The 16,500-nt window shown below is 40.1% G+C and overlaps 1 protein-coding gene across 8 annotated transcripts in view; it reads left to right on the forward strand.

Moving 5' to 3' along the window:
* Positions 1 to 16,500, forward strand: part of B3GNTL1 (UDP-GlcNAc:betaGal beta-1,3-N-acetylglucosaminyltransferase like 1) — a 340,624-nt gene that overhangs the window by 249,651 nt on the left and 74,473 nt on the right. For all 8 annotated transcript variants that reach the window (XR_005588422.1, XR_005588421.1, XR_005588420.1 and 5 more), the window contains one exon: positions 4,026 to 4,121. Coding sequence is in view for 5 of the 8 variants with exons in the window: in XM_039501348.1 (XP_039357282.1) it covers positions 4,026 to 4,121 (96 nt within the window). In the remaining 3 variants the exon portion in view is untranslated. The remainder of the gene's footprint in view (positions 1 to 4,025; positions 4,122 to 16,500) is intronic.

Genomic DNA, 16,500 nt, shown 5'->3' on the forward strand with positions numbered 1-16,500 from the left:
AATAAGTTCATGGCGAATAGGTCCATCAATGGCTATTAGCCAGGATGGGCAGGGATGGTGTCAGTAGCCTCTGTTTGACAGAAGATGGGAATGGGCGACAATGGATATATCACCTGTTTCAGGGACGGCTCCAGGCACCAGCACAGCAAATAGGTGCTTGGGGCGCCCAACGGAAAGGGGCGGCACGTCCGGCTCTTCGGCGGCAATTTGGCAGTGGGTCCCTCAGTCCCTCTCAGAGGGAAGGACCTGCCGCCGAAGAATGAAGCGGCTGTAGTAGAGCTGCTGCTGAAGTGCCGCCAATCGTGGCTGCTTTTTTTTCTCTTCCCCCCCCCCCCCCCTCCGGCCACCGCCGCTTAGGGCGGCAAAAACCCTGGAGCCATCCCTGGCTGTTTTGTTCATTCCCTCTGAAGCACCATGCATTGGCCACTGTCTGAATACAGGATACTGGGCTAGATGGACTTTTGGTCTGACCCAGTATGGCCGTCCTTATGGAGCAATAATGCAGAGAATTAAAGAACTAAGAACAAAAAATAGTTATGCGTCAGTAACTGTACAGCTTCCATGCAGTGATTGCTTGGGACAATTTCCTTCAGGATAATAAATAATAAAGTTCTTTGTCTCCTTTTCCATAGTCGTCATCCAACTCACTCCCCATTGTTTTCACTATGAATAACTTTACTGGCATGACCAGGTGTTGCCCAAGTTAATACATCTATCATTATATTAATTTTAGTCCTGTTCTCAATCTAACTGTAAAAATTATTTGCATCTCCAAAGAAAAATACAGAAAATTGGTTTGTCCTTAAAATGTTGCTTGAATGCCCATGTAAATTGTCAGTACTGTACTTTTACAGTTCAGTGTATATAAATTGCATAAAAATATTGGCATTACTGTGCATATGTGAGAACAAATCTTTGCAAGAGATGCAAAGAACATTTTCATGCTCTGTCCATACATGTAATAAGGGATTTGTTTTGGCTTATAAATAAGGCTGTGAGTCTGTCACAGAAATCATGGATTCCATGACCCTTCCGGGACTTCTGCAGCAGCCGGTTCTCCTGGCCCAGGGGCCACCTGAGCAGCTGGGGCAGCCCAGGGCCAGCCGCACTGGCTGCTGCTGGGGCAGTCTCGAGCCACCGTGCCCCCTTCCCCAGCAGCAGCAGGAGTTTGGATGTAGAAGGGAGCTCACTGCTGGGGCCAGGGAGTTGGGTCACAGGAGGGGGTGAGGGCTCTGGCCAGAGCTTACCTTGGGGGAGCTCCCCGGAAGCGGCAACATGTGCCTCAGATCCTATATGGAGGTGCGGGCAGGCGGCTCTGTGCAGTGCCTCTGCCTTCAGACGCCACTCCCATAGCTCCCATTGGCCGTGGTTCCTGGCCAATGGGAGCTGCAGAGCCAGCGCTCAGGGCATGGAGAGTGCGCAGAGCCCCCTGGCTGCACCTCCACCTTGGAGCTGAGGAAAATGTCGCCGCTTCCGGGGAGCCCCCGTAGAACCAGGTAGGGAACCTGTCAGCCCTCCCCGCCCCCTCCCCCCCCAGCAGCAGCAGGGGTCCCCAGGCCACACACACACACGTATCTGCAGCGGTGCCTCTGGGCCGCCCCTGCCCCAGAGCACCCAAGAGTTATTCAGGGTTATATAGGACAAGTCATGGGCTGTGAATTTTTGTTTACTGCCTGTGACCTGTCCATTACCTTTACTAAAAATACCCATGACTAAAACATAGCCTTACTTATAACCAGTTTCATTAGGTGTTCTATATGTTGTGATGAAATAAAACTTGTCCAAAATATCAGCATTAACCCTTAGGAGAGTGTTCTCTTTACAGAGCATTTAAGTATCTGATTAGTCTCATTGGAGTTAATTGGACTACTTGCATTGCTTAAAGTTAAGTACATGCTTAAGTGCTCTGTTGAATCAGGGCCTTAATGAGCAAGTGGCTTTTCCAGTCTCCTTCACCTTCAAATACATTTAGCATACCCCAAACAGGCTCAGGACTTGTCCCCCTTCTGGAATTTTGCTTTATTGACAAACAGTTTTCCACTCAGTTGCAGTCCAACTTTTCTTCCTAAGCTTTTTTCATCCTGCAGTTCAACCTTGGGCACTCCCATTTCCTTGGTATCTATGGTGGAGCTAATAAGTACTTGCAATAATGAGTCAGCTGATCAACACCTGCTAATCAGTTGCCAGGCTCAGCATCTCCCATCAGAATCAACAGCTGCTAACAGGTTGTTTAACAGGAAAATACTGGCAGCATATTACACTCTTATACATATAAGCCATGATTTTCCGACTTAGGTGCCTAAAGTTAGGTGCCTAAATAAAAGTGGTCTGATTTTTCAGAGATGCTGAGTGCCCTTCAGCTCCCAGTGTCTTCACTGGGAGTGTCTGGTGCTTAGCCCCTCTGAAAGGCAGGCCATTTCTGTTCAGCACAAGACTATTGACTTAGGGCTGGTCTTCACTATGGGGAGATCGATGCTGCTGCAATTGATGCAGCAGGGGTCGATTTAGCAGGTCTAGTGAAGACCCACTAAATTGATTGCAGAGCACTCTGTGTTCAACCCCAGTACTCCACCTCTCTGAGAAGAGTGAGGGAAGTTGACCGGAGAGTGTCTCCCGTCAACGCAGCGCAGTGAAGATACCGGGGAAGTCGATCTAAGCTATGTCAACTCCAGCTATGTTATTCACGGAGCTGGAGTTGCATAACTTAGGTCAACTTACCCCAGTAGTGAAGATAAGCCCTTATAGTGGGACTTGTGTTACAAAGTCACTTAGATGTTTTTGAAAATACCATCCCTAGGTGCCTCAATACAGAATTAAATTTAAAAGATTTGAATCTGTGGGCCTAAAATTAAGATCCTAAACCCCTATTTATACATCTAAAAAGAAAAGTGGCCTGAGGAACTGAGCACCCCCAGCTCATATTGAAGTTAATAAGAGCAACAGGTATCTAACTATGGATTCAGAAGGCTAAATTTATGCAACCGAGTTGGTGAATTTTAACTGCAGAGTAATATTAATTATTTCATCTATAGTATACTTTGAAATGATCTTCTGGAGACCAATATATTTTCATTAGTGATTGAAACTGGCAATAAATTTGTTTTCTATTTTTCTGTTTCCATAAACCTGCTTGTACAGGTAACTTTCTTTGGAGCTAGACACAATATGCCTTTTTAACTTCAGATTTCTGACAAGTTCAGTCTCCTGATTTGCTAGGTATTTTTCCTTGTAATAAAAGTGATAATTTGTTTACCTGACATAATCCGGATATTCTGGTTTATTTCATAGTTGTGTTTATGGCATGTTTGTTTGTTTAAGGCAGCAAAGGTTGATTATGTACAGTTCCTGGCTGTGTTGGTGCTAGTCACTGAAGCTGTGAGCATTCAAAAATTAAAAATAACTACATTGATGTTGTTTCTTTCCAAGACTTTTAGTTTAACCAGGTAGCATTAAATACTGTTTACATATTGGTCTGGTTTAAAATCAAGCTGTACTTCACTTTCCCCAATTTTCCACAGAAAATCATAGAAGATAGATCAAAGTTTGTAATTTTGTGCTTTTTGAAAGCACACTGGAGTCCTAGAGTTGGACACAGACTTTCCATTATATATGTACCTTCATTATTAATATTAGTATTTTTAGTAAAACTAGTAGAACTTTCAGTTTTGGTGGATCTCTCAAAACTTGAATTATAGTTTCAAGATCTTTGGATTTGCTGTAAAACTTGCTATTACTAATAGGAACAGTCACAGTGCTACAGTATATGAAGTAGGAAATATTAGATTTAATCTCTTAGGCCATGATTCTGCAAAGACTTGTGCAGGTGCTGAACTTTAAGTACTTGAGTAGTCTCAGTGAATTTAATGGGGCTTCTGATGTGTTTTAAGTCCAAGATAAGGCTAAGTCTTTGCAGGACCAGGGCATAAGTTAATAAATGAAAATAAACTTTATTATCAAAGAGTGTATCTGTTAGGAACTATTCTTCCTTTTCACTAAGGTTGTTTCTTATCACATTTTTTCTGTAGGTGTTTACCTCCCATGGACCCACTGTGATCATGCCTACCTGGTTCTGTTCCCGAGAATGGTTTTGTCACGTGGGCAAATTTGATGAGGGTGGGAAGGTGAGTGCAACTGATAAAAACAAAATTGATACACCGTTCTTGATTCCGTTTTGTTAAGAAGTGTTAGTTAGCAGGACAATTGGTAGGGTTACGCTCTCAAGTGGTCTTTTCCTATTGCTATTAAATGGGCCACAGTGAAAAGTGTTTACAATTAGAATGCTAGTTCATGTGTGGATAACTAAACTGAAATACTGTAGGGGATAAAACTTAGGAAAAGCATTTCCTCTTCTGCCTTGCAAATTTCAGAAAAGACTTCAGTTCATCAACAAACACTCCTCCGTTTTTTTGGTATGTTTCTAGAGTTAAGGCTTTGGTGCACAGCACTGAAACAACGTTGGTTACATCTATGCAACAGCTAAGGGGTGTGATTCCCAGCTCAGATAGACATACATGCACTAACTGTGCTCAAAGTAGGACCTAAAAATAGCAGTGTGGTTACAGTGGCACAGAGAGCAGCTCAGGTTAGCCACCTGAGTATAATCCTGCACAACCTCCTTGGTACAACTTGGGCAGTTAACCTGAGCTACTGCCTGTGCCACTGCGGACACACTGCTATTTTTAGGTGTTAGCTCAAACAGAACTTGCAATGTACTTATAACTGGGCTGGGAGTCACACTTCCTAGCTGCTATGTAGATATATCCTGTGTGATGGAAGGACATTCTTGTAATTAACAAGCACACTTATATTCCACTTCGTTTCTGAATTCTTCTGTCTAATACTGCCAGACGTAGCACTGCAGTACTGCTGAAGGTAATTCCTACTCTAATTTATGTACTACTTATTACAACACTAGATTATTTTCATTGCTGTTATTGAATTTACAGTACCACCTACTGACCCCAACTGACAGTGCTAAGCACTGTAAAAATATATGGTGAGGGAGAATCGCTATCCCAAAGAGTTTACAGTCCAGATAGAAAAGACGGAGAAGGGTGGGAGGGGAAACAAAGACAGAGTGGTGAAATGTTTTGCCTAAGGTCACACAGCAGGTCAGTGGCAGAGCTTGGAATAGGACCTAGGGTCTCCTGAGTCAATCCAATGCCCTATCCAATAGACAGACCATACTGACTTTTCTCTCTCTGTCTCTCTCTCTCGCTTGCTTTACCCTGGGGTTGACTTTCCGTTTTCTGAAGAATACCCATTTGACTTAAATCACCTCTTGAACCTTGCCATGTAACCATGCTGGTTTGGTTTGGGTTTTATGCCTTCCTACTTTTTTATTTTATTTTATAGCATATGTGCCTCCTGTGAGTAAAATGTGATCTGCTTAAATGGCATCAATGCCAAGTCTAAGGGGTTTTGGATTTATAATATAGGTCATGCACATATAGCTCTAATAATTACCTGCCAGTCAATAATAATAAAAAATCCTTAAATTTGGCCTCATTTCCCACAGTCTACTCCCTCCCCAAACTCCTGGTGGGGTAAGAGTAGCTTTGTTGGGGTGTCCAGGAGGTCAACAAATGCAGGCTCTGGCAGACAGAGGGGACTGAGTTCTGGAGGCCAAAGAAAGGGACCTTCAAAGAAAATGCCCTGCTAATAGCCCCCTCATGTCTAAACCCAGGAGTCTTTCGTTCAAACGCTTCCACTGCCCACAACTGCAGGATTGTGACAAGGGAAGAAAGCAGCAATTTTCCAAGTCATCTCATCCTTAACCATTGAGGTGGGATTTTCAGAAGTGCACAGCATTGGCTTAGCTCTTCCCTCTGGAATAAATAGGAGATTTGCTATACACATCAATGGGAACAGTGTTATTGGTCAACACTGGGTTCTCTGTGTGTGTGTATATGCTGACTTGACTCATCATCTGACTTGTTAATCACATCCCTCCACCTTCTTGAGTTAGTATTAATTATGCAATCTACAGGTGTCATGATGCTGCCAGTAAACAGAGAAATAGATCAAGAAATCTCCAGATTCTAGTCTTTCTATTTGCAAAACTGTTTCCATACCAAAAAGCTGCATTTCTCACTTGGAATTAAATCTGAACACCTGTTCTTCATATGTCAAATGTTGGAGAGGTTGTGATTTGAAGAACATAATCAAATGTTAACTAATGTGTAAATCCTTCTTATTGGTAAAATATATGTAATTGTTCCAATACTTCATGGGAAATTTAAAGCATTTGTTTACAAAGACTTCATTTTATTAACAAACTTCCTCTCCTTCAAGATGTTCATTCACTAGGAAGACACATTTTCTCAGTATTAGCATTATTACAATATCCAAACAGAATTATAAATGACTTCTCTGAAATGGGACTTGTCTACTTGTGATTAAAAATCTTGACTGTACATCAAAGGCCAGAATTACAAATATACTTTGTGCACTATCTAAGTACAATGATAAAAATCCTATTACACAGTGCAAATAAGGAGAGCGGATTGGCTGTCACTATTATATGTATTTAATTATGTTTGTTCAGTTCAATTATATGTAAGTGAGGAGAATATTTAGTTATTTAATTATAAGAGCCAGGATTGAAATATTTTGAAGTAGAAAAAGCAAGTTATCCGGTAAAGCTGAAGTGATCGCTACTAACTTTTATATAATTGCCTTGCAAATAACTGATTTTAATATGTGTTCACGGTATACTGAGCTATTTGGAATACCTCTGAAATCTAGGCAAGAGTGTAAAGATTTTAATGACAACCACTTTATTTAGGATAGTGTCCTCTCTAGAGTACATCCAGAGGTAGGAGGATGGTGATATAATGAACATATTTTTGAAGAACTTTGAGAAAACTGAAGAGAGAGAATATTCCTGGAGTGCATCCATCCCACACAAATTAAATGTAGAGACCTCTGTTATTGGAACAAGTGGCAAAATTTTATTTACACTTTGTGAGCTTAGTATGTGAAAGTTTTCTCTTTGGGAAACTTGTGCGTGTGATGCCATCTAATTTATTTGATCAAGTCTGTGGCACCTTGCTTGTAAGTTTATTCCAACACATAGAAATGTTGTTAAAAAGCCATCACTGGCTTCACATATGTCACACACAGAGAATGAAGGGTTCCAGCCTTATGTACAGTTTCAGTGTATCATTAAATGACTGGTACATTTCAAAACTTGGGGGACAGAAAGCCTTGGCCAGGGACAGATATAGTGGAGGCTGGTGCTATGTGAAGTTTCCACTATATATCTTTATCAGAGCACCTCAACCTTTGGCCAACAACATCTTTTGCTATTCTAGTTATGGGTCTGCACATAGCTCTGCCTAAACATATCCTCCCTTCTTCAGATGAAACATTAGACTACAGAGCTTTGCCCTGTCTCTTGTGGACATCCAAGTAAAAATTCCCGTGGTGCTTTTGGAAAAGACAAATAACCTGCATCCTGGCCAACATTTTCTTAATTCTAATGTCTTGTGTGAACTATTTGTAAGTGTTTAATCGCTACACAATTACTACACTAAGAGACCCTAATTTACTGCTGGTAAATACTTTTGAGATACTTAAAGCACATAAGACATAGGTAACACCAAAATCTTTTCTGGCCTGCCTAACCAGCAAACTCCTCTTCTTTCTTCAAACTTCTACTGAACAAAGGAGAATAAAAAATGGCAGTTTGCATAATTGTGCTTTTATATAGACTAACTTAACCATGAGATTAGAATGAGAAACACCACAATCATTTTATCCCTGATTCCTAGGGCAGATCAGTGTAAAATATTTTCTGCTCTAACTAAATTCTGTCTATCCTGCCCCGCTAACCCCACCCCCAACCTTAACATTCCTTTTTAAGTGTATCTAGACTAGAATTTTACGCAAGTCTTGCCACTTTTTAAAACTTATCTAAAAGTGCAAACAAAGGGAAATTATTTTTAATGAGCCCCAGGTGTAATCATGTAGTGTGAGCAGCTAGCATTTCTGAATACAAACTGCAGTTCAGAATGCAGTGGCTGGCTCTCAGCTCTGATCTGTTCCTGTGATAAAGGGTCATGGAAAGAAGGAACTGAGGTGATCTTGATATACATCTTGGTGCACAGGAGAATGCAATGAATATTCCAAATGTTTAAAGGAGCTTTATAGCCTTTGTGGGGCTCACTAATACCTTTCTCCATTTCTCAGGGCCAGAAGAGAGCTGTCAGAATTCCCTCAAGAAACCAAGCATTTATAATAAGCCCCGGAAGCTGAAAGGTTAAGAAGAAATTTGTGGGGTTTTGGAACATGAATTAGAATATTGTCAGGTTGTCAAATGAACTGTCAAGGTGCTCTGGGGAAAAATGAGGACAAAACACAGGCTCTGATATTCTTGGCATAGTATAGTTAAAGCTGAACAGAGATCAGTATTTGAGTAGTATCCAGGAAGAAAAGAAAGTGCTGGAGCCAATGATAAATTATACTTACATAGTATTTGAAAACCCACCTCCTCCCCCACTCCTAAAGACATTTCTTGCTAGTGTATTATTAAGCGCCCTTTAGAATTCACCCCGCCCTGACCCTTTGGCTTTCACCTTTTCCTTGTTTAATTTAATTGCTCTTTGCCAGAAGAGCAGAAATGTTTCTCTTTTAGAAGAAAGAAAATGTGCAGAGTCTCTAGTAACCCTTTATTTCCTAAACACTGAAGCAAATATAACATTGTCACAGATTTCCTGTTTTATAATCAGGGCAAAATGATTTAAAGGCCTTATCAGGGTATGAGCAAAGGGACAGAGTCACAGATCTAAAGAAAGATTAAGAGACGTAAGAGTGTTTTGGATAATTCTGAAGAGAAGCCAATTCAAATACTACTCAGTGCAATAATTTAATGGAGTGGCTTCTAATGGGTCCTCCAGCCTATTTCTGGTGACTGTCCTAATGGAAGTCAAACTAAGGGTGATTAAAAAAAACAGTTTCATGGAGTAAAATTAACAAGATTTCCTTAATACAGAAAAATTTAATGTAAAATTTGCAAAGGTAGAGTACCAAGCCTGTATCCTAGAGATTTCGGATTATGTTCTGTCAGTCAGTGCTCAGCATTAGCTCAGTGGTTTGAGCATTGGCCTGCTAAACGCAGGGTTGTGAGTTCAATCCTTGAGAGGGCCATTTGGGGAACTGGGGCAAAAAAAATCTGTCTGGGGATTGGTCCTGCTTTGAGCAGGGGGTTGGACTAGATGACTTCCTGAGGTCCCTTCCAACCCTAATATTCTATGATTGAAAAAAAATTTCAGTGAACACCCACAAATCTAGCTTGCTTGAAACATCTAAGGCTATGTCTACACTGCAAAGTTAAGATGCAATTGCAGCATGGGTAGGCATACCTGTGTTGGTTTTAGTGCAGACTTGGTGGCACGGGCTTCAGCACAGGCTAGCAACCAGTCTGGTGTAGCCCATACTGAAGCCCATGATACCACATCTGCAATGCTGTTGTGTCTATTGTGTTATCTGTGCTAGCTAGATTAAAGCTAACATGGATCTGCCTACACATGCTACAATCACACTTCTGCTTTGCAGTGTAGACATACCATAAGAAGCTACAGCCAGGTGTGCAAGATGGAATGACCCCAGATGGCATGAAATAACGGATGGCAGTCTGCCACAGTGCATGTGGTGCCAGCTGCTAGGCCCACCAGACATACTGTAGTATGCAGTGTAGCTGTAGATCCATGGTTAGCTACAAACGGGACATAATTCCATAGATTCTAAAGCCAGAAAGGATCCGTGTGATTACCTAGACCAGGGGTGCTTTCAGAAGTGGTGTGCTGAGTCTTCATTTATTCACTCTAATTTAAGGTCTCTTTCTATAAGTCTATAATACATACAACAATTGTTTAGTTATATAAAGTAAATAAGGTTTTTAAAATGTTTAAGAAGCTTCATTTAAAATTAAATTAAAATGCAGAGCCCCCTGGACCAGTGACCAGGACCCGGGCAGTGTAAGTGCCACTGAAAATCAGCTCATGTGCCGCCTTCGGCACATGTGCCATAGGTTGCCTACCCCCAATCTAGACTGACCTGCTGTATACCCCAGATCATAGAATTTCACCCAATAATTTCTGTCTCAAGGACGTATTTAGTGGTTGAGCTTGATCTTATATTTTAGAAAGACAGGCAATCTTGATTTGAAGACTTCAGGTGATGGGAAATCCATCACATCCCTTGGTAAATTGTTCCAATTGTTAATTACCCTAACAGCTACATTTAGGCAAGGTGCAATTTTTTATCTAGCTTCAACTTCGAGCCGTTGGATAGCGGTCCACAAGCACACGTGCTCTCATCAGCAGTAAACTTTAGAACAGTGGTTCTCAACCAGGGGTACACACTCTATGGGAGTACACAGAGTCTTCCAGGGGGTACAGCAGCTCATCTAGATATTTGCATAGTTTTACAACAGGCTACATAAAAAGCACTAACAAAATCAGTACAAACTAAAGTTTCATACAGACAACTTGTTTATACTGCTCACTATACTATACACTGAAATTGTAATTACAATATTTATATTCCAGTAGATTTACTTTATAATTATATGGTAAAATGAGAAAATAAGCAATACTGTGCTGTGACACTTTTGTATTTTTATGTCTGATTTTGTAAGCAAGTAGTTTTTAAGTGAGGTGTAATTTGAGGATACACAAGACAAATCAGACTCCTGACAGAGGTACAGTAGTCTGGAAAGGTTGAGAGCCACTGCTCTAGAAGGCAGCAGTTTTAGCAAGCATATTCTTGTTGCTGATATGAGCCATAAAAAGTCCCTTTCAGTACAGTGTGTTGGCCTGAAGTGAGAGAACTTTCTTTGAGACAGAATGTCTCTTGTGCCAGATGTATATCCAGCAACATGCTGCTAACACCGCAGCACAGGCTGCTGCTGTAAGTTTAAAATTTAGCTCAGAACCTTCTATGAGATACTCTTGGGTCTTTCTAGGAATAAGTATTTTGACCAATAAGGATTTGGAAGTTCATTCTATAACTTTTTTGTATTATGTTATTTCCATTTAATCACTTGGATGGCTTTTAGTGCAACTCCAATGTAATATTACTATTGCAGTGTTTGGTTTTTAAAGGCATGGCCTACAGTAGAAAGTATGGAATGAATAGGTTTTAAAACTTTGGCAACAGAATCCTGCTAAAATACTTCATTAATCAGGTAAGTATGGAGACAAAAGTTATTTCCTCTTCCACTCACTCTTTCTCTCAGCACTTTGAGATTCCTCTGAGGACTGAGATAAATTTGGCTCCCTCTGGTTCCAGCCTTTTCCATCATACTCTTATCGGTAAGAAAAAAAAGTGTTCCCAATTACAGCCTGATTTCTCTTGAGAGTTCTGATCAAGAGACTTGGCTAGCTCTTCTCCCCCACAATTCAGATTTTCCTAATATATTAATAACATAGTTGTAATGGTAGATTTGCCTTTCTTGTCCTGTTTTTTTAAACAAGGAACGTAAAACCTAATTATAAAATCTATAGGGCTGGATTCTCCAGTTTTGCCAGCTGGAGATTCCTCAATATAGGGCAAATTTCCGTCGGCACAAGGCTAACAGACGCAGCTCCACTGCCTCCCACACCAACTTTCCCACCACCACCTCCTACACTGGAACTATACTGCTAGGTGTAAAGAGGAAATGAAGAAGACATAGTCAGAGGAAGCGGGGGATATGTCAAAGTTACGGAAGGGTGTGGATGCATCAGGGGAGGAGGGAGCATGTGGGCCTGATTCTCAGCTAGCAGAAGATCTTCCACCAGCACCTTAACTTAAAGCAGCCTTCTTGCCAGCTTTAGCTTATACTGGAGCCAAGCAGCTAAGAATTAGGGAGTAATTGTCAGTAGCACCCCTCCCTGCTGTTCACTATACTTATGTTTAGCTTAGGAACAATGGAGAATTGAGCCCAAAATGCAAGGTAGGCTTCTCTTAAAAGTTCTCTTGAAAGCTTTTAGGAGAGCGTCAGACCTATACTGAGTATTACCCTCTGTTGCATTTGCTCTCAAATAAAGGGAATACTTAATACGGTGGTAATGCAAGCTTCATTTTAATGGCAAGCACCATCGTTCTTAGGGAAAGGTATCAATTTTTATTTCTTCATTTTATAAAAATGGAAGAGCAGAAAATGTGAAATGTGGTTGAGATTTTCAAAGACAGCTAGGAAATTAAGGTGCATTACTTCCATTAATTTTAACGGGAGTTATGTGGCTAACTCCCCAATTGACTTTGAAAATATTAACCAGTGTATGTGTGATGTGCCTATGGTACATATGTAGAGATATGTGATAAATTACAGAATTAAGTGATTTATTTGCCTTCTTCATGCAACTTTGTCTGCCTCACCTCCCCTGATCCATCTTCCACAGTAGAGCCTGATCCATCTTCCACAGTAGAGCCTGGAACACCTCAAGCACCTGAATGCCAACCGTTTTAAACAAAAATAGCCTGCCAGAAAAATAGTCCTTTCTGCTCCCCTTCAAATAAACAGCTTATCCCCCAAAGTATATTGCTCAGTGGCGTGAGGTGTTTCATCCTGAACCATTGGTATTTCTTGTGACATAGGTCTAGGAAGAGGTACTTTATATGTGAAAAATCAGGCTCCAGGTATCTCAAGTTGGGCATCTGGAAACTGGGACTTTCGAAATTGGTTGACACTATTGAAAATATTGTTCTTTCTCTCTGCCTCAGTTCTCCATCTGCAAAATGTGGATATGAATAGGTCTCACAGGTGTTGGTAAAGATACATTCATTAATGTTTCTGAGACACTTGAAATACCATTGTGATGAATGCCATAGAGAAACCTCTGAAGAAATAAAAATATTATTGTTTCAGTTCAGGTTTAAGATGGTGTGCATTATGGCAATACATTTACCTACTTTTGGATTTTGTGTACTATCTGAAGCCTCTGCTGCTGGCCATTGTTAGAGATACTGGACTTAGATGGACCGCAGGTCTGATTCAGTCTGGCAATTCCTATGTTCTAGTAACTTAACAGATAGGGTTATACAGCAAATGATGAGAATAATAAGAAATATTGAACAGATGCCTCATTTAAAGAGTCTGAGGTCCTTTGAGAAAAAAACTCTCTTGTGATTATGTAAGTAAAGATTGTATCATAATGCGTATACATAGAGGCAAAATTAAAGTTTCTACTGTAATTTTAACATTACCTACCTTTTGAGAGCCTCATTTTGCAACCTTAATGGTTTTTTAATATAGTTTTGGTTTTGTATGGAATAATAGTAAATTTGGATAATCTGTTTTGAGCAACTGCACAGAAAAGCGAAGGAACATTCAGTACAGTAACTGCTATTCAGACAGGCTATAGGTACCATGAGTTCTGCAGCCAAAATTCTGTTTGTTTTTGTTTAGGTTTATTTTGAGTAGTTAAAATTAAATTGAGTCTAGATTGTTAGTTATAGAGGGTTTCTTTTCTGTTTGCTGTTGGAAAATTGTCCCCCAAAATGCTCTTCCTGATGTTAAATACCAAGATAGAGGTAAAGTGGGCGAGCCCAGCTTCTGTTGGTGAAAGAGACAAGCTTTCAAGCTGCATGATTCTGTTACTTTAAAACCCCTTTTGAACTAGTGTAGTGACAGGTTTCAGAGTGGTAGAGGTGTTAGTCTGTATCAGCAAAAAAAAGGAGGAGTATTTGTGGGTGCCACAAGTACTCCTCATTCTTTTTGCCTTTTGAACTAGTTGTTGCCTTATTTAATACATCAAAATAAAACACTTTTTTCTCTTTTGTGTAATTAAAAAAAATACACTGAAGACCTTTTATAAAGCATGTGAAGTTTCCTTGCTGATGATCCATTATGAGTGAAATTTGTGAAGCATGCTATTGAAATGAAAATCCTAGGATAATACATTATCTCTATCTTAGCCAAGGCCCTCCAGTTGCAGTTTCTGAGGCAAAGGAGAGATTTCTGCACTAGTTTTTTATAGCATTTAAGGCTTTTCTATAGTGATCTGGAGTCTTGAGCAATTTTTGAATAGCAGTAGTAGAACTATAACAAAACCAAACCCTGCTAGAAGTAGAAAGGGCCATGGTGTGTGCAAGTCCAGGTGGAATGTTAGTAGTAACAAACTATTCTAGAGAGCACCTGGAGTTATTTTTTTGCTTATTTTCTGGGTTGCTATTGCATATTTCACTGACTTGTGATACTGTCCTATTCAACTGTCTTTGTGGAGCATGAAAATTATTTGCAAGATACATTTTAGCTGCATTACTGTATATCTTATTATTCTGTACTTATATCTAGAGCCATCAGTTTTCAAAAAACATTAAAAAAATATCCCTAGAGTGGTTGCAGATTCTTCTACTTTGAAAGGTGGTACCACTGTGAGATGGATTTCTGGTGATTAAAATGGGAAATACAGCTGGAACTGATAATATCTCAAAATGGAAGAAACTGCTGTAGAGCAAGCACCGTACATATCCCAGAGCCCTAAGTAGTCCTATCCCTGCAGGAACCATGGCATGGTCAACATCTTTCCATCCCTTGTGAAATGTATGCATTTCCTTTGGCCATGCTGCTCCTTCGTTAGCTGCGACGTCACTGCTGAGCAATGCAAGGCATCTGCTCACCCCTTGGAACTGGGCACATGGCTCTGAAATGCCCCTTTCAGCAGAAGAAATAGAAAATAGGGTCCATTAATCAAATCCCAGTTTTAGAGGGATCATTTTATTTTGACAATAACTGTTTTAAATCAGTTTATGCTGAAATATGTTGCTAAATGTTTCAACCATAGCAGTTTTAAGCATGAAAATGAGACTCCACATGAAAATGATTTACTAATACTTGTAATGATATTTCCAAACCAGAATTTGACAAGTGCAGTACACTGATATTTAATAAAACCATGCACTCAGCCTGACTCAACTTAGTGTGTGATTTGGGGAACAAAGGATTTCAGTCTAAATGGTATTTTATTTTCTTTCTGATGGGAACAGCTGCTTTCTCTTCCTGCACCCTCACCCAGATTCCTTTAGTGACCTCTGAAGCATTAGATATCCATGTAAATTGCAAACTGCACAAAGCTCTGTGAAAGCTTGCTCCGGCATCTGAGCACTAGGATGAGAAAACTGGACAAGTGTCTCATAATATAAACATACCAATTAGAGATGGGCCATTGTCACCCAGAAATTGGATTTGAATCCACACTTCCCCAGAGTTTGAGAGTGGGATCAAATTCAGTGTTCCAGCACAACCAATTATAGAGAGAGACCTGAGTTGCAAAATTTAGAACTAGAGTCATCCTTTAGTGTACTAAACTGTTCCTCCATGGCTGCTTAGTCCAGGCCAGTTCTTAGGTATACTCTAAATGTGGTGACATTAACACATTAAACTGTGTTAGTCACTTTGGGAGCCAGAAGGCCAGTAAGCTGTTCCACCCATGCTGAGGACCACAGAGTGAGTCTGTGTCCAGCAGCCTTCACCAGGAACCCCTTTTTTACTCATTGCAACCAAATTGTCTCTTCTCTGCTACAACAGACACTACAGTTCCATCTGTAATCATAACTTTACATGTCTCTTTCCCCACATACTACCAATAATGTGAACTTGAGTGAGGGTAGGGTCCAAGGTTGTAGAAATTGTTTATTTTAATTGTATTTTCTTAATGCTGTGAGGTGCACACAAGCTATGGCAATGGCCACAATATTTTTTATCATTTTATTTAGTGTATTTATAATTTTTTCTGTAGAAATAAAATACCTGCAGTAAATACATAAGCTTTAGGCTCTTTCTGCCTACCTGATGTCACCACCTGAGATAGTTAATGTAAATTTTTCTCTTTCTCTTCTTTGTGCTGCTTGTTATATTGCCTCTTCAGCTTTTACTAGGTGCCACACTCAAATACTGAATGAATACTCTTTGTATTGTATGTTTATTTGCATGGTAGTCACATGATCTCTCAGAAACAATGAGTGGGAGGAGAGGAAAACAGTGTTTGAAAATGTGTGTGACAATTATATATTTTAAACCATGTTTTACTTTAATTTTTTCAAATGGTTGCACCATTGCTAAGTACAAACACATACTCTTCTTCCCATCCTTTTCAATGACATATAGAATAGGGCCATGCTTTTCAAGGTGGTTTTATAATCCAAGGTATGGCTGACATGTAATAGAGTACCACTGGCCATATCACTGCCCCTTTTACACTTTGTCTAAGGCATGAACTTTAAAAAAAGAAAAAAAAAAAAAGTCTGATTCAAGGTTGTCTCATTGGTCATGTTTGAGGTCCTAATTCAATCACTGGAGTATGGTTGGACTGCTTATGCAAAATTTATTGCTCTACAAAGCAGGTTAGAAATATTGCAGCTATTCATAAGTAAAGCAAAGTTTTTGTCATGGATATTTTTAGTAAAACTCATGGACAGGTCATGGGCAATAACCAGAAATTCATGGCAGCCCGTGACCTGTCCCTGACTTTCACTAAAAATATCCCTGACAAAATGGGCAGGTGGGTTCAG

Source organism: Mauremys reevesii, linkage group 15 (assembly GCF_016161935.1).
Source record: "Mauremys reevesii isolate NIE-2019 linkage group 15, ASM1616193v1, whole genome shotgun sequence".
NCBI classification, from domain to species: Eukaryota; Metazoa; Chordata; order Testudines; family Geoemydidae; genus Mauremys; species Mauremys reevesii.